The 19,081-nt window shown below is 34.3% G+C and overlaps 1 protein-coding gene across 1 annotated transcript; it reads left to right on the top strand.

Annotated features, from left to right (window-relative positions):
• Positions 1–6,590: 6,590 nt before the first annotated feature.
• On the top strand, positions 6,591–10,808 carry LOC105794068 (E3 ubiquitin-protein ligase PRT1). The gene is made up of 7 exons (XM_012623059.2): positions 6,591–6,856; positions 7,756–7,784; positions 7,862–8,041; positions 8,577–8,957; positions 9,049–9,213; positions 9,917–10,035; positions 10,329–10,808. The coding sequence occupies exons 1-7, from the start codon at positions 6,681–6,683 to the stop codon at positions 10,731–10,733; spliced, it is 1,455 nt and encodes a 484-aa protein (XP_012478513.1). The 5' UTR covers positions 6,591–6,680; the 3' UTR covers positions 10,734–10,808.
• The last annotated feature ends 8,273 nt before the right edge of the window (positions 10,809–19,081 follow it).

Here is a 19,081-nt window from a genome sequence, read left to right as displayed (position 1 = left end):
AATTAAAGATAAAAATATGATTCAATTTAAGGAAGCTTTTTGACAATATTATTATTAAATCAAAAGAGGACGACATGTTATAAGATTAAGAGTAGAGATTAAATTCAAATGTGGAAGGAGCATAGGGACTCAAAGCATAATTAGTTCAATTTTTTACTAGAAGGGTTAATATATAATTTGACCTCTAAACTTTTCTATTTGTATCTAGTTAGTCCCTAAATTTTTTTGGATCTAGTTGGTTCTTGAACTTTTATTCCGTCAATCAGGTTGGGTAAATTAGGTTAAATTACACCAACAGTCACTCAACTTTGGGATAGCTGGCAAAACGGTCACCTAGGTTTCATTTCAATCACTCAAATTTGGAAAAGTGACAAAACAGTCATTTTTTATCGTTTTCTATCACAAACGTCACAGCGTCCTTGGTGTCAAAAAACCCTCCAACTGGCCGATTACCACCAATTTAATAGCCCTACCAGTACCAATTTAGGGTTAGAGAAGAAGAAAAAGAAGAAGAAGAAGAAGAAGAATGAGAAGAGGAAAAATGGATATGCCTGAAGTGATTCCGGTGTGCTATTGTGGAAACCCAGTCAAATTAAACATGACTTGGTCCAATGATAACCCAGGTAGGAGGTTTTTTGGGTGTAAGAAATTTAGCAGTGGGTTTCGAAAACCATATTGGTTTTTCACTTGGTTTGATCCACCATTAACGCCCCGTTCATGAATTGTGCTGTTGAGTCTTCTGAAAAAAGTGAGGACATTGGAGGATGCAATGAGGAGGGAGAGAAAAATATGGTTTTTGGTGCTTGTATTTGTAATTGCGTTATTTTTTAAACCCTAAATCAGCTGACAACATAAATCTCTTTTGACATCTTGTTGTAATGATTTCATAGAATAATCAGGATCAACAATGAATTTTTCTTTATAATGTTCACCTATCCAAGCTGAGGTTACATTCTTATTTTTATAGACTTTAGAACAAGTATGATTAGGGTTTGAACTCCTAATTTGCCAAGTCTGGTCAGTAGGGTCATTAGGGTTTAGTCTAGAGGCCCATATGAACCAAGAACATTTTTCACTACAGACTGTCTTTAACCATTTTAGATCATTTTTGGGAAACTTAATAAAATAACTATTCAACCTACCATAGTGCTTGCCAGCTTCTTTTAGACTGCCTTTAGACTTAAATAACATTCCAACCTTAAGTCTAGGATTGCTCATGTCATTCTCTAGGTCAGATTCATGTGCACTATCTAACCTCCCAGAATCATCACTATCACACAGTTCATCTACTTCTATACCATCCATGTTTAGACCATCTAAATTAACTCTTATCCTATTAGACACATCACTTTCAGATGCATCACTACCAGACACATCACTACCAAACATTTCTTCTTCATTCTTATTAAAATTGTCATAAATTAAACTTGCCAAGCAAATCACTCATCAATAAAGGCAGACAACATAGGCTGTAACATTCCTAACTCGTATCCATCGCCGGATCAGGATTACGGAGCATTATCAGAACTTATAGAACAAATACAGTTAATTTATATCATTTACTGTTCATATCCGAAACTAAACAAATTCAATCATATTGTCCCTCAAATGGACCCTCAAGGCCCAAATTATGCATTAGAAAGAAGTCGGGACTAAACCAAGAACTCAGGGAATTTTTCGCGAAATTTCAAAATTTTCCTAACGTGCAGGGGATACACGCCGAAGTGGTTAGGCTATGTGGCTCACACGGCCAAGTGTCACACTCGTGTCTCAGGCCATGTGGGCATTCGATGTGAAGTACATGGCTGTGTTCTAGCCAGTGTCCAAATTAAGTTGCATATTGACTTTGTCACACGACTGAGCCACACGCCTGTGTGCTAGGCCGTGTGAGCATACTAACTTGCATAATTAAGGTGCAGGGTTCACACTGCCAAGTCACACGCCTGCGTGCTAGGCCGTGTGACACACATGGCTGAGACACATGCCCATGTCTCTACCCGTGTGAAAATACCTGAGCATTCTATTTTGAAATTTTAAGATGCAGGAACACACAGCTGAAACACACCCCCATGTACTAGGCCGTGTGTCACACATGGCTGAGACACACGCCCCTGTAGACAAAATAAGGCCATTTACAAGCCTTATTTCTCACCCAAAATTGTCTTCCACCTATGTAAACATTTTAAAACATTCACCAACCAATTCAAGACATTTAAACTAAGCCAACACCAATTCTTAGTTTTGATATTTTACACATACAACCAATGTACCCTTAGGCTTCCCAATAGACAATTTGTTATTATGTCATTCTAAAACTTATACTTACCTAGATACCAAATGCATATATGCATAATCATATTCATACTTCAAACATGATAATACCATATAAATATATATATATATATATATATATATATATCAAAACATGACCATTACAAGCCATTCCAATGGCTATTTACAATCAAAACATGTGTATGCCAACATCTGACCAATTTAACCTATACATGCCATTATATTCTAATTAAAGTTTGTTATTTATACCAAAAAAAGCTAAATGATAGTGTGATCTTGCTCCGACCCGCTCCAACCTTTTCGAGTTTCCAAGTACTATAAAACAAATGAAATAAATAGAGTAAGCATTTAATTCTTAGTAAGTTCGTATAACGGAAATTGACTTACCATTCATATTCATTTAAAATAAGCATACAAAGTACATCCAAATCAAATTAATCAATAACCTAACACATATACATCCTCAAGCAAGTTAGTCATGTATTTCAAATGCATTTCAAGTAAGTAACATAGATGAGCTCATCGTATAAACATTTCCATGTATTTTCAGGTAGATACAATTATTAATTCATTCAGACCTTATCTTAACTTATATCAGAACTTTGCTCATTGAACCTTATGAAATATCGATGGACATCGGGTAGTATACATGAAGTGTATGAATCTGTAATTCGTCAATTCATATTCAGGAGTGTTCATAAGAACACTTAAACGGGAAGCACTCTCTCGAGCCATATAACGGGAAGCTCATGTGAGCCATGTAACGGGAAGCTCATGCGAGCCAATAATGGGTAGCTCCGAAGGGCCATTAACAGGAAGCTCCGAATAGCTTAATATCAGAAATTTCAAGCGAGCCTTATCAGGAAGCTTACAAAGAGCCAATTAATGGGAAGCTCACAAAGAGCCATAATCGGGAAGCTCATAAGAGTTGTGGTGTGTCCACAACACATGTAGGATCACAACCAATCAGGATGCTCTGAAGAGCTATTAACGGGAAGCTCGAGAGGGATATTAACGGGATGCTCTTTCTAGCCGTGTTGTGTTTGCAACATATGTAGGACTACAACCAATACGGGAAACTTGTATCCATCAATTTTCATTTGTTCAAACGGGACTTAACATTTATTGGGCATTTTTGGATATTTAATCACTTTCACATACATGACAATTATAAAATTAATATATATAACATTTAATTTAAACATATAAATGTACATAATTTAGTTACACGAACTTACCTCGACACTTATTCGTATAAGAGAATCTACTAATCTGATACTTTTTGTTTTCCTCGATCCAATTCCGTACTAGGTCTATCTGGATCTATACGAGTAAATTTAACTCAATTTAATACAATTCAATCCAATTCGTATTTTTGACAAAAGTACCATTTTGCCCCTATACTTTTAATTAATTCCAATTTCGTCCCTAGGCTAGGAAAATGAAATTCATGCAATTTAATCCTTATTCCAAGCCTAATCAATTTTTACATATAACAATAACAATCAATATATTTCACAAAAATAAGAAAATTTCCATGAATTTTACATCTTTTCAATTTAGTCCCTAAATCACAATTTCATGAAAATTTCCTTTACAAAAGTTGTTTATCTATCAACAACCTTTCATTTTCTACCATAAATTTCAAATTTTCAGTATGCTAATCCATGGAAAATTTTTTATACTTTGATAACTTCGCAAATTAATCCCCAAGTTAACTAGAATAGGTTATTACAATCTCGAAAATATAAAAATTACTAAAAACGGGACAAGAATGCTTACCCAATTAAGCTTGCTTAAATTCTTTTCTCTTAGCTAGGGTTTCCATGGAAATAATTTTGGGAAGATGATGAAATAAGATGATATTTTATCTTTTAATTAATTATCATCTTTTATTATTTCCACTTTCCAATTTAGTCCTTTTCTTTTCTTAAATTTCCATGGATGAATCATCATAATTATCTACTAACTCCATTTAATGGTCTAATTGCCATATAAGAACCTCAAGTTTTGAATTCCATAGCTATTTGCTACCTATAGCTACTAGAACTCAACTTATGCTTTTCATGCAATTTGGTCATTTTATCAATTAATCATGTAATCGGTAAAATTTTTCTTAACGAATTTTTTTTACGTTATTCCTATCATAATGTAGACCATGCAATACTATTAAAATAATTTTTTTCTGAATCAGATTTGTGGTCCCAAAATCACTGTTCCGATTTCACCGAAAACGGGTTGTTACATAGGCCAACACTTTAGCCATTTTTGTTAGACAATAACCAATACAAAAATAATTTAATACAAGCACAATCATTTCTGTCATGCACATGGCAGACAATAACCAAAGACTTTAACCATACACCTAGGTAATGACAGATAATAACTAGTATAATATAGAAGGTAAATAACAAATTTGATATTGCCACATACAATATAGCAGCTAGGATACAAACAATAAACATCAGTTTGATAATACCATAAACATCATGCACATGGCATACCATACACATTATTTGTCATTCACTTTAATAACCAAACCCTAATCTGTCATGCACATTAATAACAAATAAAACCCAAAATCGAAATAACCCAAAATCAAAATCAAAATCAAAATAGAAATCAAAATCAAAATCAAAATCAAAATCAAAATCAAAATCAAAATCGAAATTAAAATTGAAATCAAAATAACCCAAAATAACCGTAAATCGAAATAACCCTAAATCTAAAAAAATAAAAAACTAAATGCAGAAACTTACCCGTTACAGTGGATGTAACAACATTGGCAGCTTCTCTTCTATTGACCATTGTCGCTGAGAATAAAAAACACTGATAGGTTTCTGGTTTCGTCTTCTTTTCTCCCCAAACGAAAAAAATCAATCGTTTTCTAACCCTAAACCTTATTAATCGATTATCAAGTCAATTTCTAACCCTAAACCAACCTTCTTAATTGATTCTCGAATTAGTTTCAAACCCAAACCAACCCAAATCACAATCAATTTTTCCCAAATCGATTTTCTTTTTTTTTTCAGAAATCCCCTTAATCAGAATCAACTTCTAATTTTTTGCCCTAAACCAACATAACCCTTCAATTTTCTTCCCTAAACCCGCCCCAATCCAAGACCCATTAGATGCTTCACCAACGTGGCAAGTTAACTTGCCACATCAGCTGGGTAACTTGCCACATCAGTAGTCCCGTTAACACACTAACGGAAATTGTTAATCAGTGACTATTTTTCACTTTTTTATAACATTAGTGACTGTTTTGTCACTTTTCCAAAGTTGAGTGATTGAAATGAAACCTAGGTGATTGTTTTGTCACTTTTCCAAGGTTGAGTGATTGAAATGAAACCTAAGTGACTGTTTTGTCAGCTAACCCAAAGTTGAGTGACTGTTGGTGTAATTTACCCTAAATTTTAATAGGATTATTATTAAAAATAACTTAATAAAAAAATAAAAAATAAATTAATCATATTTTAATATAATTATTATTAAATATAATTTAATAAAAATAATATATAATTTAATAATATTTGTAATATAATTATTTTATATTAAATTATATTAGAATGTTTAAAATATTGTATTTTAAATTATATTTTGAAATTAAATATTTTATATTAAATTATATTAAAATATTTCAAATATTTTATTTTTATATTTTCTAAGTCCAAGTTTTAAAAGACTAATCTGGAAATTAAATTTTTTTGTTATTCTATATTGCATGGAATAGTCATTCTTTGGTGAAACCAAAGAATAACTATTACGAGAAGACAAGTAATAGGGAAGTGGTCATTCCATTGAATGAGTATTATGTTGAACCAAACAAATGAATGATTTACCATTCAATGAATAAGGGGGAATGTTATTTCATTCTCTCCAACCAAACATGGTATAAGTTTTTGTACCGGTGATACACAACATTTTGAATGAAATTAGCGAAACATAGCGAAAAATGTTGTACAAGCGAAACAAGCTAGAATTTGAGTCGAAACAAAAACCATGCTAAAGGGTTTCGTTTTTTGGCTGGAACGGAGTGTACTGGTCGTACCAGAACGATATTAACTTTTCCGGTGGAGGGACAAACTTGGTTGACAGAATACAAATTCTAGAAATAATTAGGTTCAAAAAACATTTAGGGACCAACAAAGTATAAATGGACAGGGGCTAAATTACATATTATCTCTTATTTAAAAAAAAAAAGTCAAAATTTGACTTGAAGCCCATTATCGTTCAGGCCCAATATGCCAGCTCATAACATAAAGCAAAGGCCTAAACGGCAAAACCAGACAGCATATCTCTCTCCCGTTGTCGCCTCCCAACTTTCTAACTATTATTATATATTTATTCACTTTCCTTCCGTTTCTTTGGGTTTCAGAGGGAAAAAAATGGAGAAAGAGGAGAAAACCAATATCAATATCGATGAAACCCTAACTGAAACAATGAAAGATGAATGTCTGGAACAACATCAACAACGAAAAGGTGAAGCGGAAGGGGAAAGGGAAGCAACCAATGATCTTCCTTCTGAGGAATTCTTCGATGAGTTCCAATGTTGCATTTGCCTGTCAGTTTTTTTTTTTTATTCCTAATTACCCCTGTTTTTAGTTATTTGTCTATATATATGTTATTACATGATCTTTTGGGCAATTTGTTTCGAGTTTGTCATCAGAAGTATATGTGATGTGATAGGGAAGGTAAATTAATCCGAGTATAATCTTATCCCAAGGATTTTATTTTATTTTTTTAATTTTTTAAAATCTTATTAAATTGTAGTTTTTAGAAATTTAGGAATTTTAAATGCAATTTTAGGGATATAGATAGATGGTACTTCGAATTTCCGTTAGGCATACAAGATTTAGCTGGGAGGCGATTCGGTAGTTTGATATTATAAAATTATTATTTAAATTTGAGACTTTGACTTTTCAATTTCGGTGATTTAAAATTTTGTTAAGTTGCTTTTGTCTCTCTTTGTTTGTACGTAATAATTTAGATAGGAACAAGATATTGTTAGACTTATATAAAGGTTTGACAAAGCAAGCTTGGGTAAAGCTTGCATAGCATCTTAGCGGATATTTGATGACTGTAATTTGACCTCACCTCAGATTATTCATTTAAGTAATGAATTCTTTTAGTGGCTAGAAGAAAGCATACTTGTTACGAAACTTCCAAATTTTGAATTAATATGTGGGTATCATTAATTTCTATCGTAACTCCTACTTGTTTACTTAGTTGCTGTGTTCTTCCATTTATTGTCATAACAACATATAATTCATTCTTTGCATTATGCTTTCGATTCTTTTCTTCTGGGAATTTATTAGTGAAAAAGAATCATATATCAATCAATGAGCAGAAGTGAAGTGTTTGGTCACCAATCTTATATGGTGTACAGCTTCTTGCAATTTGGGTGTACTTTTTAGTTTATCGAAGCTCTTTGTTTGAAGGTGATTTCCTTTTGTTTTTCAGGGAACTACTTTACAAGCCTGTTGTATTAGGTAAGCAAGCAATATGCTTAACTAAGTTTTGATGTGTGATTTTACCTGTAAGCTGCCTTTACATTCCATATTCACAGCCTGTGGGCATATGTCATGCTTCTGGTGTGTCTACAATGCAATGAATCATGTTCATGAGTCCCATTGCCCCATTTGTCGGTGCCCATACAATCATTTCCCTAGTGTCTGTCAGATGCTGCATTTTTTGCTCCTGAAGCTGTATCCTGTAGCTTATAATAGAAGGGAAAGGCAAGTGAGAGGTATCTTTATTCTTTCTCCTCTTCTTTAAATGCTAAAATATTTGTTAATAAATTATATGTTTTGGCTGGAAAAATTGCTTTTATCATTTTTTGGTCAATTGAATAAATCATCTTAAAGCTTTAGTGAACTTTTAAATATTTCCTGCTTGTAGAGAAGTGGTTATTGTGATACGGACATCTCTTCTACCTAGTTGCCAGAAAACAAATATTGAAATGATGAAGTTCAACATTGCTCCTAAATGCTGCAGATACTTGGTACACTGTGATGATGTGAATTACCAACTAGTTGCATAGTACTAACTCACTCCTGTAAAATCAGATTTATTATGATAAATTAGTATGAAATAGTCTGTGAGGAAATTCTTAATGATGCATGGAAGATAAAACTTTTGACCAAAGTCCTTTTTGGTCATTTGAAAGACAAAAATTTGCTTCTTGTCAGGTGGAGAAACATTTTTTCCATAGACTCCCCTCCCACCTGTCCCCACCTCTTCAAGAGTTGGAAAATGATTTATTTTCTTGTTTCCTTCTTCAGAAGAAGAGAAGAGAGCTGGCCACTTCTCACTTCAGTTTGATCAAAATTTAGTTGAACCAAATCTTTGTGAGAATTCAGATATTCTGAGGAATAACAACACTTGTGCTCATCTCCAAATGGACGGGCATTCAGAAAGTTGTTCAAATGTTTTGGAATCATCATCATTCAGAGATTCACCTAAAACAACCATGGAGGATGAAAATGGTATAATGAGTAATTCAGAGAGTCTTGAAGTTGATGCAGTTGCTCTGAACCAAGGAAAGACCTCGCTAAGCAATGATTCTGAACATAGAGATGAAAAGGTGGTTTCTGTTGCTGATTTACTCTGTGCTGCATGCAATAGGTTGCTCTTTCGACCAGTTGTTCTCAATTGTGGCCATGGTAGTTTATATTTCTTTCCATTTGTGTCAAAAGTTAAAGGATTAGAGGATATTATTGTTTACCACATGCTTTTCTCTCTTCTTTGGTGCAGTATATTGTGAAACTTGTTTTGTTATTCCAAAGGATGAAATGCTCAGGTGTCAAGTTTGTAAAAGCTTGCAACCAAATGGGTTTCCGGGTGTTTGTTTGATTCTACACCATTTCTTGGCAAAGCAGTTTCCTGAGGAATATTCAGAAAGACTCAAAGAACCCAACTGTCAGTATCCTGCTCTCCGAATTATATATGATGTTTATATCATTTATGTTCAACATCAGTCATCATTAGGGTGCTTTGATCATTGTACCATTCTTTCCTGCCTGACAAAAAGATTTAATTTGAACCATAAAAAAGAACATATGGTTCAAATTAAATCTTTTGGTAAGGCAGGGAAGAATGGTGCATTTCCCCATGTTCATATGCATGTCTTAGTGAGAGCATCATCGATCTTTCTGGTCAATCCATGGTGCATTTCCCCAAAACTGCAACTAAGCATATTATGCCATGCAAAGCATCTAGGCTACAGTAGAGGAAGGGAAAATGGTTCTTAACACCTGCAGAATGTAGCTGCTTGTGTTATTCTTGACTGTCTCTGTTTCTGAAATCCACATGCATGTGCACACACACACAAAAAGTTCTTTAATAGTTGATTTTTCTTAGGAAAATGAAACCTAGAGTTTGTCCCTTTTTTTTCTTGCATTCTTAACCTGACAAGGTGTAAGTATATACTTTTTTATTGTCAATTATGCGCCACAAAGGGTTAAACTTTATAGACTTTTTTACTTTATTTTGCTTTTCTGTTTTTAGTTTAACTCATTTCTGCTATTTGAGCTTAGGTTCAACACAAGCTCAACGAATGCAAACCAGCTGACATCAGTATCTAGTGATGTATACTCATCATGATTTTTCGGTTTGAGCTTAGGTACACAAGCTCCACAATGTGCAAACCAGCTGACATCAATATCTAGTGATGTATACTCATCATGGTTTTTCGGCAATGGGCCAAAAGTTCATGTTGCAGTGGGCTGTGATTATTGTGGGGTAAGTTGAGTTAAAATTCAGTGATTTCCAATGAATTAGCTTAACAGGTTTCCAGAACAAGAAACATTAATTAAGACATAATATTCCTTTTTGTTGATTTCATTAGTAGTGTGAAAAGAGCAACTCTGTTATTATAATGGGTTTTCTTTTTTCTCAAATATTCCTTTTTGGTGCATCCCTAAAGCAGATATGGTTTGGTATATCATGTTTGCAATTACAAGCTCTATGGTTGTTTATTTGCTATGGTTATAAAACACCTTTGATCCATGCTATATCATGCGTTTTTGTTTCAGATGTCACCAATAATTGGGGAGAGATACAAATGCAAAGACTGTGTGGAGAAAATAGGTTTTGACCTATGTGAATCATGCTACAAATCTCCAGCCACAATCCCGGGCCGATTTAATCAGCAGCATAAACCAGATCATCAATTTAAAATTGTACAGCCGTTAAGCATACGGGACCTTATGCTAAGACTGAACTCTGAACAATCTGATGATGATGATGATGGTGGCTCAGATGCTTCGGAACATATGGATGGTGCTTCTCATACTCCTGGTATGCAAGCGGATGAAAGCAATGGTGTTTCTCAAGAGCCTGAAGATATTTCGCCTTTGATATTTTCAGTTGATGTCTCCTTGGATCAAGAGGATAACTCTGAGGATCCAAGTGATAATATTTCATCAGGTTTGACTTAAAACTGTATACAATTGTGAAGTTTTTCAATCTATATTTCACAATCGTAATAAATTATTGCCTTCTTTTGAGATAAAGGATACCGGAATCCTACCACCCTGTCTAGGGCTAAGAAAAAATTCGGGAAAACTAATCAATTCGAACTTTAATGTTCTATTTGGAATTGGTTTTCAGTACCATTTTAATTGAATAGAATCTTATTCTTTATTTAATTTCTAATTGTTTTTATTTTTAAATATAAAATAAATATTTTATTTTTGAATTATTAAAATCTTATTTCTTAAAATTTTAAAAATATAAACTGATTAATCGGTTTGGTATTTCTTTAAAAAATATTCGGTTTGGCTTATTAAAAAAATCATATTATTGCATATTAATTGTTTTGTTTTTAAAACTAATGCATTATTTAATTATACAAAATATTAAAAAATTATATTTTACGTAATTATACAAAATATTATTTAGTTGCGCATTATTATTAATTTTGTAATATTTTATATAACATCAAAATTTTATTTAATTACGCAAATTATTACAATAATTGTAATTTTGTGAAATTAAACAATTATTCAAAACATAACTAGGTTACATAGAATATTATACAATTATATAAATTATTACAATTTTCATAATGTTTTATACAATTATTCAAATTATTACATTATTTGTAATGTTTTTGTTTTACTGAAACATTAATTATAAAAATTATTAATTTAGAGAAAGGGAGAGCTATTCCGAGAGTTTTTCCTTTCCATGGAGTGTATCTTAGTAATTAAGTTATCATAATCAAGTATGTTGTAAATGATAATTTTATATAGTGGAGCGGGTCAAGATGAGGTAAGCAATTATTATAATCACTTCGTACTCACTATTCAAAAGAAAAAATTCACCTGCCACATTCACTTTTCAAACAAAAAAACTTGCACCATTCGAAGTGGAGTAGACCAGTTTGAAATTCATTGGACGGGTCGAGTTTGTCATCTTTAATTTAAGCTTAATAATCACATTTCACAACCACTTTCTATCATAGCATGTCGAAAACCCATTGAATGTGCAAGCCGCAACTCGCATATTATATTCTTAGCTTCTACCTATGAAAGATCGACACATTCTATCGCGCAATCCCACAATGGACTAGCCCGTCCCTGTCGTGCACCGTGACATTGATCCTACGTGGTTCCTTGCTTAATCGAAGGTCACATCCACATTTACCTTGAGAGTTCTTCCATCCAACGGCCTCCATCCAACTTGTTGTGAACGGGACAGAATCATAGGCTCATGAATCAAATTATGCACGCGAAACACTTCGTGCAATCCTTTCACTCGATCAAGGATCAAATGGGGCGTCATAATTCTTCCTTCCAAAAAGGCATTGTTGCGTTCATTCCACAAGTTCCAAATCAAGACCATCAAGCAGGTAAATGCATCCTTATCCACTGTCCTCATAGCTAGTTTGAGCCAATCAATGCAACTAACTAAAACAACATTAAGTAACCCGTCATTAATACTAACTAGAGCAAGGGTTTCAAAAGATATTTGGAAATCACAAAGAGCATGTAGAATGGTCTCCATCGGCGCCCCACATCACCTACACTATGCATCATTTGAAAGCGGGGTCTACATTGTTGGAAAAAATCTTGTTAGAAAATAGTTTTCTTGCAAAACAGAAAATAAATATTTTGAAAACCAAGTCAGTTTGTGATATTTATAATAATAAAATCTTTACCAAAATCTCACCCTTATTTTCGACTAGACAAATCCTTGTTGTTCTTAGCTTTCAACCGAATGACCTTCTCCGCTATTCCCGTACCACGAACTGTTTCGAGTGTAGGCTCAAACAATTCGAATCAAACACAGAACCAAAAATAATTTCCTTTACTTTCAATGAGAAAGCAAAATTTCTTCTCAATAGAAACCGGTAGAATTGTTATTCCGGAAAATATATTTAATACTTAGAGAATAAACTCTCACTATTTTTGGGTAGAGTAACAATATCTTAAAGTTGTATATTTAGCCCTACTGATGTCATATAATTACAGGTCTATTTCAATAGAAAAATGTACTCCTCGTCTAATTAGGAGTAGGAGGGGCGGCAACCCTAGTTAAACAAACTAGGGTTTTTCGTTCCTCTCTTATACATTAGGGGCTTTTGGGCCTGTCTCATATTAGGTCCAATTACAAGTACTTCCTGGGCTTTCAACCCAGTACTTTATAATTCGATCCAACCCGATATTTGTTATTCCATTTTCCAAAATAAACATATTAAATTAATTTAAATTAAAAAAATTTCCAATTAAAAAATTTTCTCAACCAAATTCTAATTCCATTGATATCATGACGAGTTTATCGTAAAAGAATCTATGAGAAAATATATTTAATATTTCTACATTTAACGATTTTACTATGACCAATAAATTTATTTCCAATTTCAAACTTCATTTATTCGAAAACCATAAATTCATTTACAGGTCATTTTCATTTTCATTTAGAGAAACCACATTCATTTCCAAATGGGTCCAATTTCTCTAAACATTTCAATTTCTATTCATTTTATTCAACATTCAATTCATTTCTGATTTCAACGAGCTAGGAAAGGGACTGATTGGACATATGCGATTAGGACTCAAATTATTTATAATTAAGTTTCAGCTTTTCACCTATTAATTATAAACTCATTTAGTAACGAAGTCGTTCTACTATAGTATTGTGACTCAGCTCTCCCCAATGGCACACCATTACTAAAGCAACTCTATCAATGTTCGTTCAATGACCTTATCATAAGTGTGTTACTGATGTGATATTGGGAATATTAATTAGGCCAAACACCAAGTTGCCCATTTACACACCATTTGGGCTGCAAGTTAATGAGCTTTCAAGAAATGGTCCAATTAAACTTCCTATTGGGCCTATGATGTGGGCTAGAGCTTAGAAGTTCAAGGAATCACTTGTGGGCTTGATCCAACAATTTTGGGTAGAACATGTCAAGATCAATCCTTATTTGGCCCATGATAAAAACCCAAGCCCATTCAACGTTTTGCATATGGAACTTTAAGGCCCAACTGCCTAATTAGTTTATTTAATTCCACAACTTTTAAGTTAGTGTTTATTTAATATTTTTCTTGATTATTTTGAGTTTAAGTTGTTTATTAGTTATATGACTTATTGACCATATTATGTTTAAGCATGTTATGTTTTAATGTCTATGCATAATTTGGAGTCTAATTGTTGATACATGTGTTTTACATTGACGAGTCGCTTAAGTGTTTGATTGTGTCTTGCATCATCTTATTGTTTGTGCTGTGTCTTGCTTTTAAAATGAGCTTATGATGATCCTATTTATATTGTTTGTAGGTACTTGATCAACCATGAAAAAAGGTTCATATTTACACACATTTAAGCCTTGGTGACTGCTCGTATTCCTTTTCAAATACATGCACGTTCGTTTCCTTAGCCAATAAGAATTCATGAATGGATGAATACATTGGATCATATTTCATGCATGAACTGCTATCTAAAGGAGCTTCATTTGACTATTCGGTTTGAACATGAATCTGGCCATTCATTCATTCATTTGGATGGTGGAAGAAGGTACATTGCAAAGTGAATGAATGGTCATATTCATGTATTACCAAGGGAGAATAATTTTGGCCATTCTATGTATATGAATATACGTGCACCATATAGATACATGAATGGCATACATACATGTACGATTTTAATGAAGTTAAATAGCACCTAAGGAGGCTCTCCATTAAAGCGTACATGAACATCGGGATAGATGGAATTGATGAGTAATTGGAAATGCTAAAGGGAAAGTAGGAATGTAATGACAATAACAAGAATGATTATACGAATAGAATGTAACAAAGAAATAAACAACTAATATACTGTGACAAAGACACTACGATAAAGAATAAGGATAGAGTGATGTTGATTCGAAAGGTCGGGATTATCCAGAATCAACCCTTACTGTAAATAATGAAGAGTACTAAAATGGCCTGCCTCTCGTGAGATCAAAACCTCAAGTTATCTTTCCCGTGTCTATAGGATTTTTAGGTATCTTGCATGGGTTCCTTCTGTATGATCGTGACTTTATGTCTAGATTCAACTACAAGTGTCTATCGAATTCTTGCTCATTTCATTTAATTTTAATCCAAACAATCCAACCATTTTGGAATTAGAATCAATATATAAGTATGCGAACAACCTTTTATGTCTAAAGCTCGTTGCATTTTAATTAAGAAATAGGAACAATCAAATGAAACAATAAAGTAAATTAGATATATATTGCATCCATAAAAATAGTTAAGGTTTCATCGAAAATAATCCCAACCCTGTCAGATTTAGCTCATGGGCTGGGAAATAAAATTCCAAACCAAAATATTATCCGACGTTGTGTTTAACTACTTCAATTCAATCTTTCGAAGGAACATTTGTAACACCCCAAACCCGACCTAGACGTTATGGCCGAATCTGGCGATGTCACATGGTAATGTTTTTCGAAAAAGTGAGTTGTCGTCAAAAATCTCTTTTCTACATAACCTCTTTACAATATCTTATGTTAATTCTAGGACGTGTTGTTCATTTACAAAACGAATACAAAGTTATTCTCTTTTTAAAACGTTATTAATTTCAAAACGTCACTTATTGCGGAAGCTTTTCTTAAAACCGTGCGTATTTGAGTGATTTTGTTAAAACGTTTGATTGGTTTTGAAAACTCGATTATCCTTACTACTAGCAGTTGTAAGTCAAAACAAAATAAAACCCCAATTTAAGAGTAAAAATCCAGAGAGGCCATTATTACAGTAAAATACCTCCAAAATAAAAGCAAAACTATAATTAGGTACTCAGTTGAATAAAATAGGTCGTGTGGCCACCGATGAGTCCTCCGTCGCACCGAACTGCCTATGTTTGGGGATTACCTGTACAGATTAAACAGAAGGGGTGAGTTTACGTAAACTCAGTGTGTAATTCCCCATGCAAACAAACAGAGAATAACGGATAATCTCAGCTTGGGCCTAAGCCCATTTCAGTATCAGTAAGCATTAGGGCCTTGACCTATCACAGTACAGTGACAGTTATGCAATTATAAAACCCTACCCAACCAGCCTCTACACTCCATCTCCGTCCAACCCTACACTCCATGTGAGGATATAATCAACCCACCCAACCCTACACTCCAAGTAGTACTGAATGCGGCACTAGACAGTAGTTGCAGCTGAGCTGCCAGTAAGTTAGGCTAAAAGCCTTTCAGTACACTTCCTCCAATCAATATCAATCCCCAACCCAATGTAATGCATAATAGAATCATGTCATGGTATCATGCATAATCAATTTAGTGTATATAGCATGCTTAACATACAAACATACATATCTATCTCATATAGTCATATAACAGTCTTTTAATCATTTCAGTCAATTAGGGGTCTAAATAAACTTACCGACCCTACAGTAAGTTCACAGTCGACTTGGGCGACTCGTGCAACCTTATCAGTCAAATAGTGAAAATGGGCCCACAGGCCAATGTTGCATGCCCATGTAGGCCCACACGCTCGTGTGGCCCACACGGCCGAAAACGACCTTGGCCCAATAAATTCCAAACGCATGTGTGGTTCACCCGTGTGGGCTTACGCGCCCATGAAGCCCACATGGCCCAACTCGGCATGGCCCAACTCGGCTCGGCCCATGAATCGCACATGGCCAGCCTCATTGATCTCACACCCGTGTTTGGTTACACGGCCTACCACATGAATGGTCCCGTGCTCGTGTGGCATACATAGTCCCATTATTCGGCTTTTCGCCGACTAGCGTTTTCAGTGATGTGATTACACACCTGATTCCGATTCTTTGCAAAAGCAGTCTTGAACACCCAAGACCTATCAATTAACAAGTATAACACTGTATTATACACCTGAATCAACAACCAATTAACTAAAAACAAAAATCATACTTCTAACACCTTAACCGAACTCTTACCTTACGAACACCGAAAGTTTCTCTCTATAATTTGGCACCAGCACAGCCCTTCGCTCCAGACTTTTGGCTGTCATCACAATTAACAAAGATTCCCCAATTACCAACTGAAAAACCGAATATTAAAACACGCTTATTAGTCGTAAATAATGATTTAATTAAGACCCCAATACCGATGGCGGTTCAGTAAGCATGATCCATTTACCAATGACAACTCTGTCCTTAACTCTCCAACCTCAGCGACAACACAAACCGCTCACTGCCTTTCGCCTACCATAAGTAACAACAATCTCCGTAGTCACCAACCAAGAATCAATTAACAAGATGCGAAAACACTACTTACCAAACACACAAAAGCACAAAGGAGAAGACAAGTTGCGACACATAAGAGAGTTCAGAGAAAGACTGGATTAATGGAGAAGCCAAAGCAGTAGTAGAATGAAGTTTTTCAACAAGTAATCGGCAGCAAATAAAAAGAGAAGAAGAGAAAAAACCAAAAGAGCAAGTCAGCAGCAGTGAAGCAGGAAAAGAACGACAGAGAAAATGGATTCAAAAATGTCAAAAGGGGTAGAAAAGTTGAAATTGGAAATATAAAATCAAAATTTTGAGAAGAAGAGATCAGGTTCGGCACAACTCTGATCACTTCCCTTAGTCCTCTCCTCAAAATCCTCATTACTAACCCACCACAAACCGACCACTTTCCCATTACAACTTAAATACCTTACTTTCCTCCACCAATCCCACAACTACCGAAATCACCCTCATTACCCCCTAAAAATCAACCATAACATCCCCAAACTCCTCAAATACTTAAAATTTCGGTCAAACTACAACACTCATACGGTACAAGCAATAAAAATAAATCCCCTTGATCGTGTAAAGATTCGAACCCCAAACCTCTAGCCACTTAACACTCCACTTAACCACCATACCAGCAGGCCCATTTTGACATATTTCACCAACATTTATTTATAAGCCTACTGATTAGAGATAGGGGTTTATTCATTTAAAAACAAAAATTTACCCAAGCTAAGGCTTGAACTTGGGACCTTTGAAACACTCCCCAGAACACTTAACCACTAAAATAAACATATATTTGTGTAACAAACACACAAAAATAAATACAAGAGATTTTTGGGGCGTTACAACATTAATGAAAATAATGGAAGAACTTCGAGAAACAACTTTCGCTTTCCCAGTCCACATTTTGGCAGCACAGCGTCCTGTGATGGCTAAAAAGAACTTCCTTTGAATTCTCGTCCTTTGTACAATCGAACCCTTATTCATGCCTAAGGATCTCTCTCACCTTTTTTTTTCACCCTTTATGAGGTCCCCTTCATCGGCTTTTATAGATAGATTAGGCTAGGGTTGGCTAACAGCTCTTGATTATCTTTTCCTCTTTTAGGGGGATTTATCTAGTAAAAGTTTGAATTTGAACTGGAACTGCTGCGCAAAAAATGTTGACTTGGTCTTCCCGGCATTGCCATAGTATCTGTGCTGGCAAACTATCTGCACTTTCCCTGACAAAACTTCACTCCTTCATTTCCTCGTTGCAAACCCTGTTCCTACCAGACAAAAAACTCCATCGCAAGTGATTAAAATCACTTAATTCCAACACAGTCCAAGTCCTAATGCAATATTAAAAAAATCTAACTAAAATGTCCTAAAATGCAACAAAATATACTTAAGTACAAGTAATTAGCTAGGTCTAAAGGCATGAAATATAACTCTTTTCAAGGGTTATTACACCCCTAAACCTGAATTATTGGTTGTCCTCAAGCAAAATACATCTAAATGCATGAATGCATCCACTTTACTGCCTAACTATTTGAAATACAATTTATACCTCCATTCTCAGCAATCTTCTTTTTTCCTAAAACTGATTTGAATGTCAAAGGTTTGTTCAGCAAAGGCAGTGCAAAAATTTCTCCCTAAAAACAAAATTTCCTAAGTACCCATGCATTCTCTCTTTTGTCCTATAGCAAATATCTTTTTATTTACTTAGTTCATTCGTTACCTCAACAGAAGTCACTTGCTTTAAGCCTATATCAAAATATACTATTCCCACTTCCATATATTTATTGTTTTTTTTGAAACAGTAAAGTAAATTATTATTAGGGAATTTATCATGTCAGAAAATTCTTTGACTTGACAATCACGATGAAGCATGCAACGAATTGCCGAGTACTTAATCATGTCACAAATTAAACCAAAAGCCACTCTTGAAGCTAAGGCTTTTAACTAAAAAGATGGATGGAGCATACAACTACCTCCTTAGCTACTCAGTCCTTTGCTACAGCTAAATGCCCCTAAAGTTATAGCACACACTCTTACTTAGGTCCTCCTTTCTAATGAACAACACGATGGAGCAAACAAA

This window comes from Gossypium raimondii, chromosome 3 (assembly GCF_025698545.1).
Source record: "Gossypium raimondii isolate GPD5lz chromosome 3, ASM2569854v1, whole genome shotgun sequence".
Classification (NCBI taxonomy): Eukaryota; Viridiplantae; Streptophyta; class Magnoliopsida; order Malvales; family Malvaceae; genus Gossypium; species Gossypium raimondii.
The sequence above is the reverse complement of the archived record's forward strand: the minus strand, read 5'-3'. Positions and strand labels throughout refer to the sequence as shown.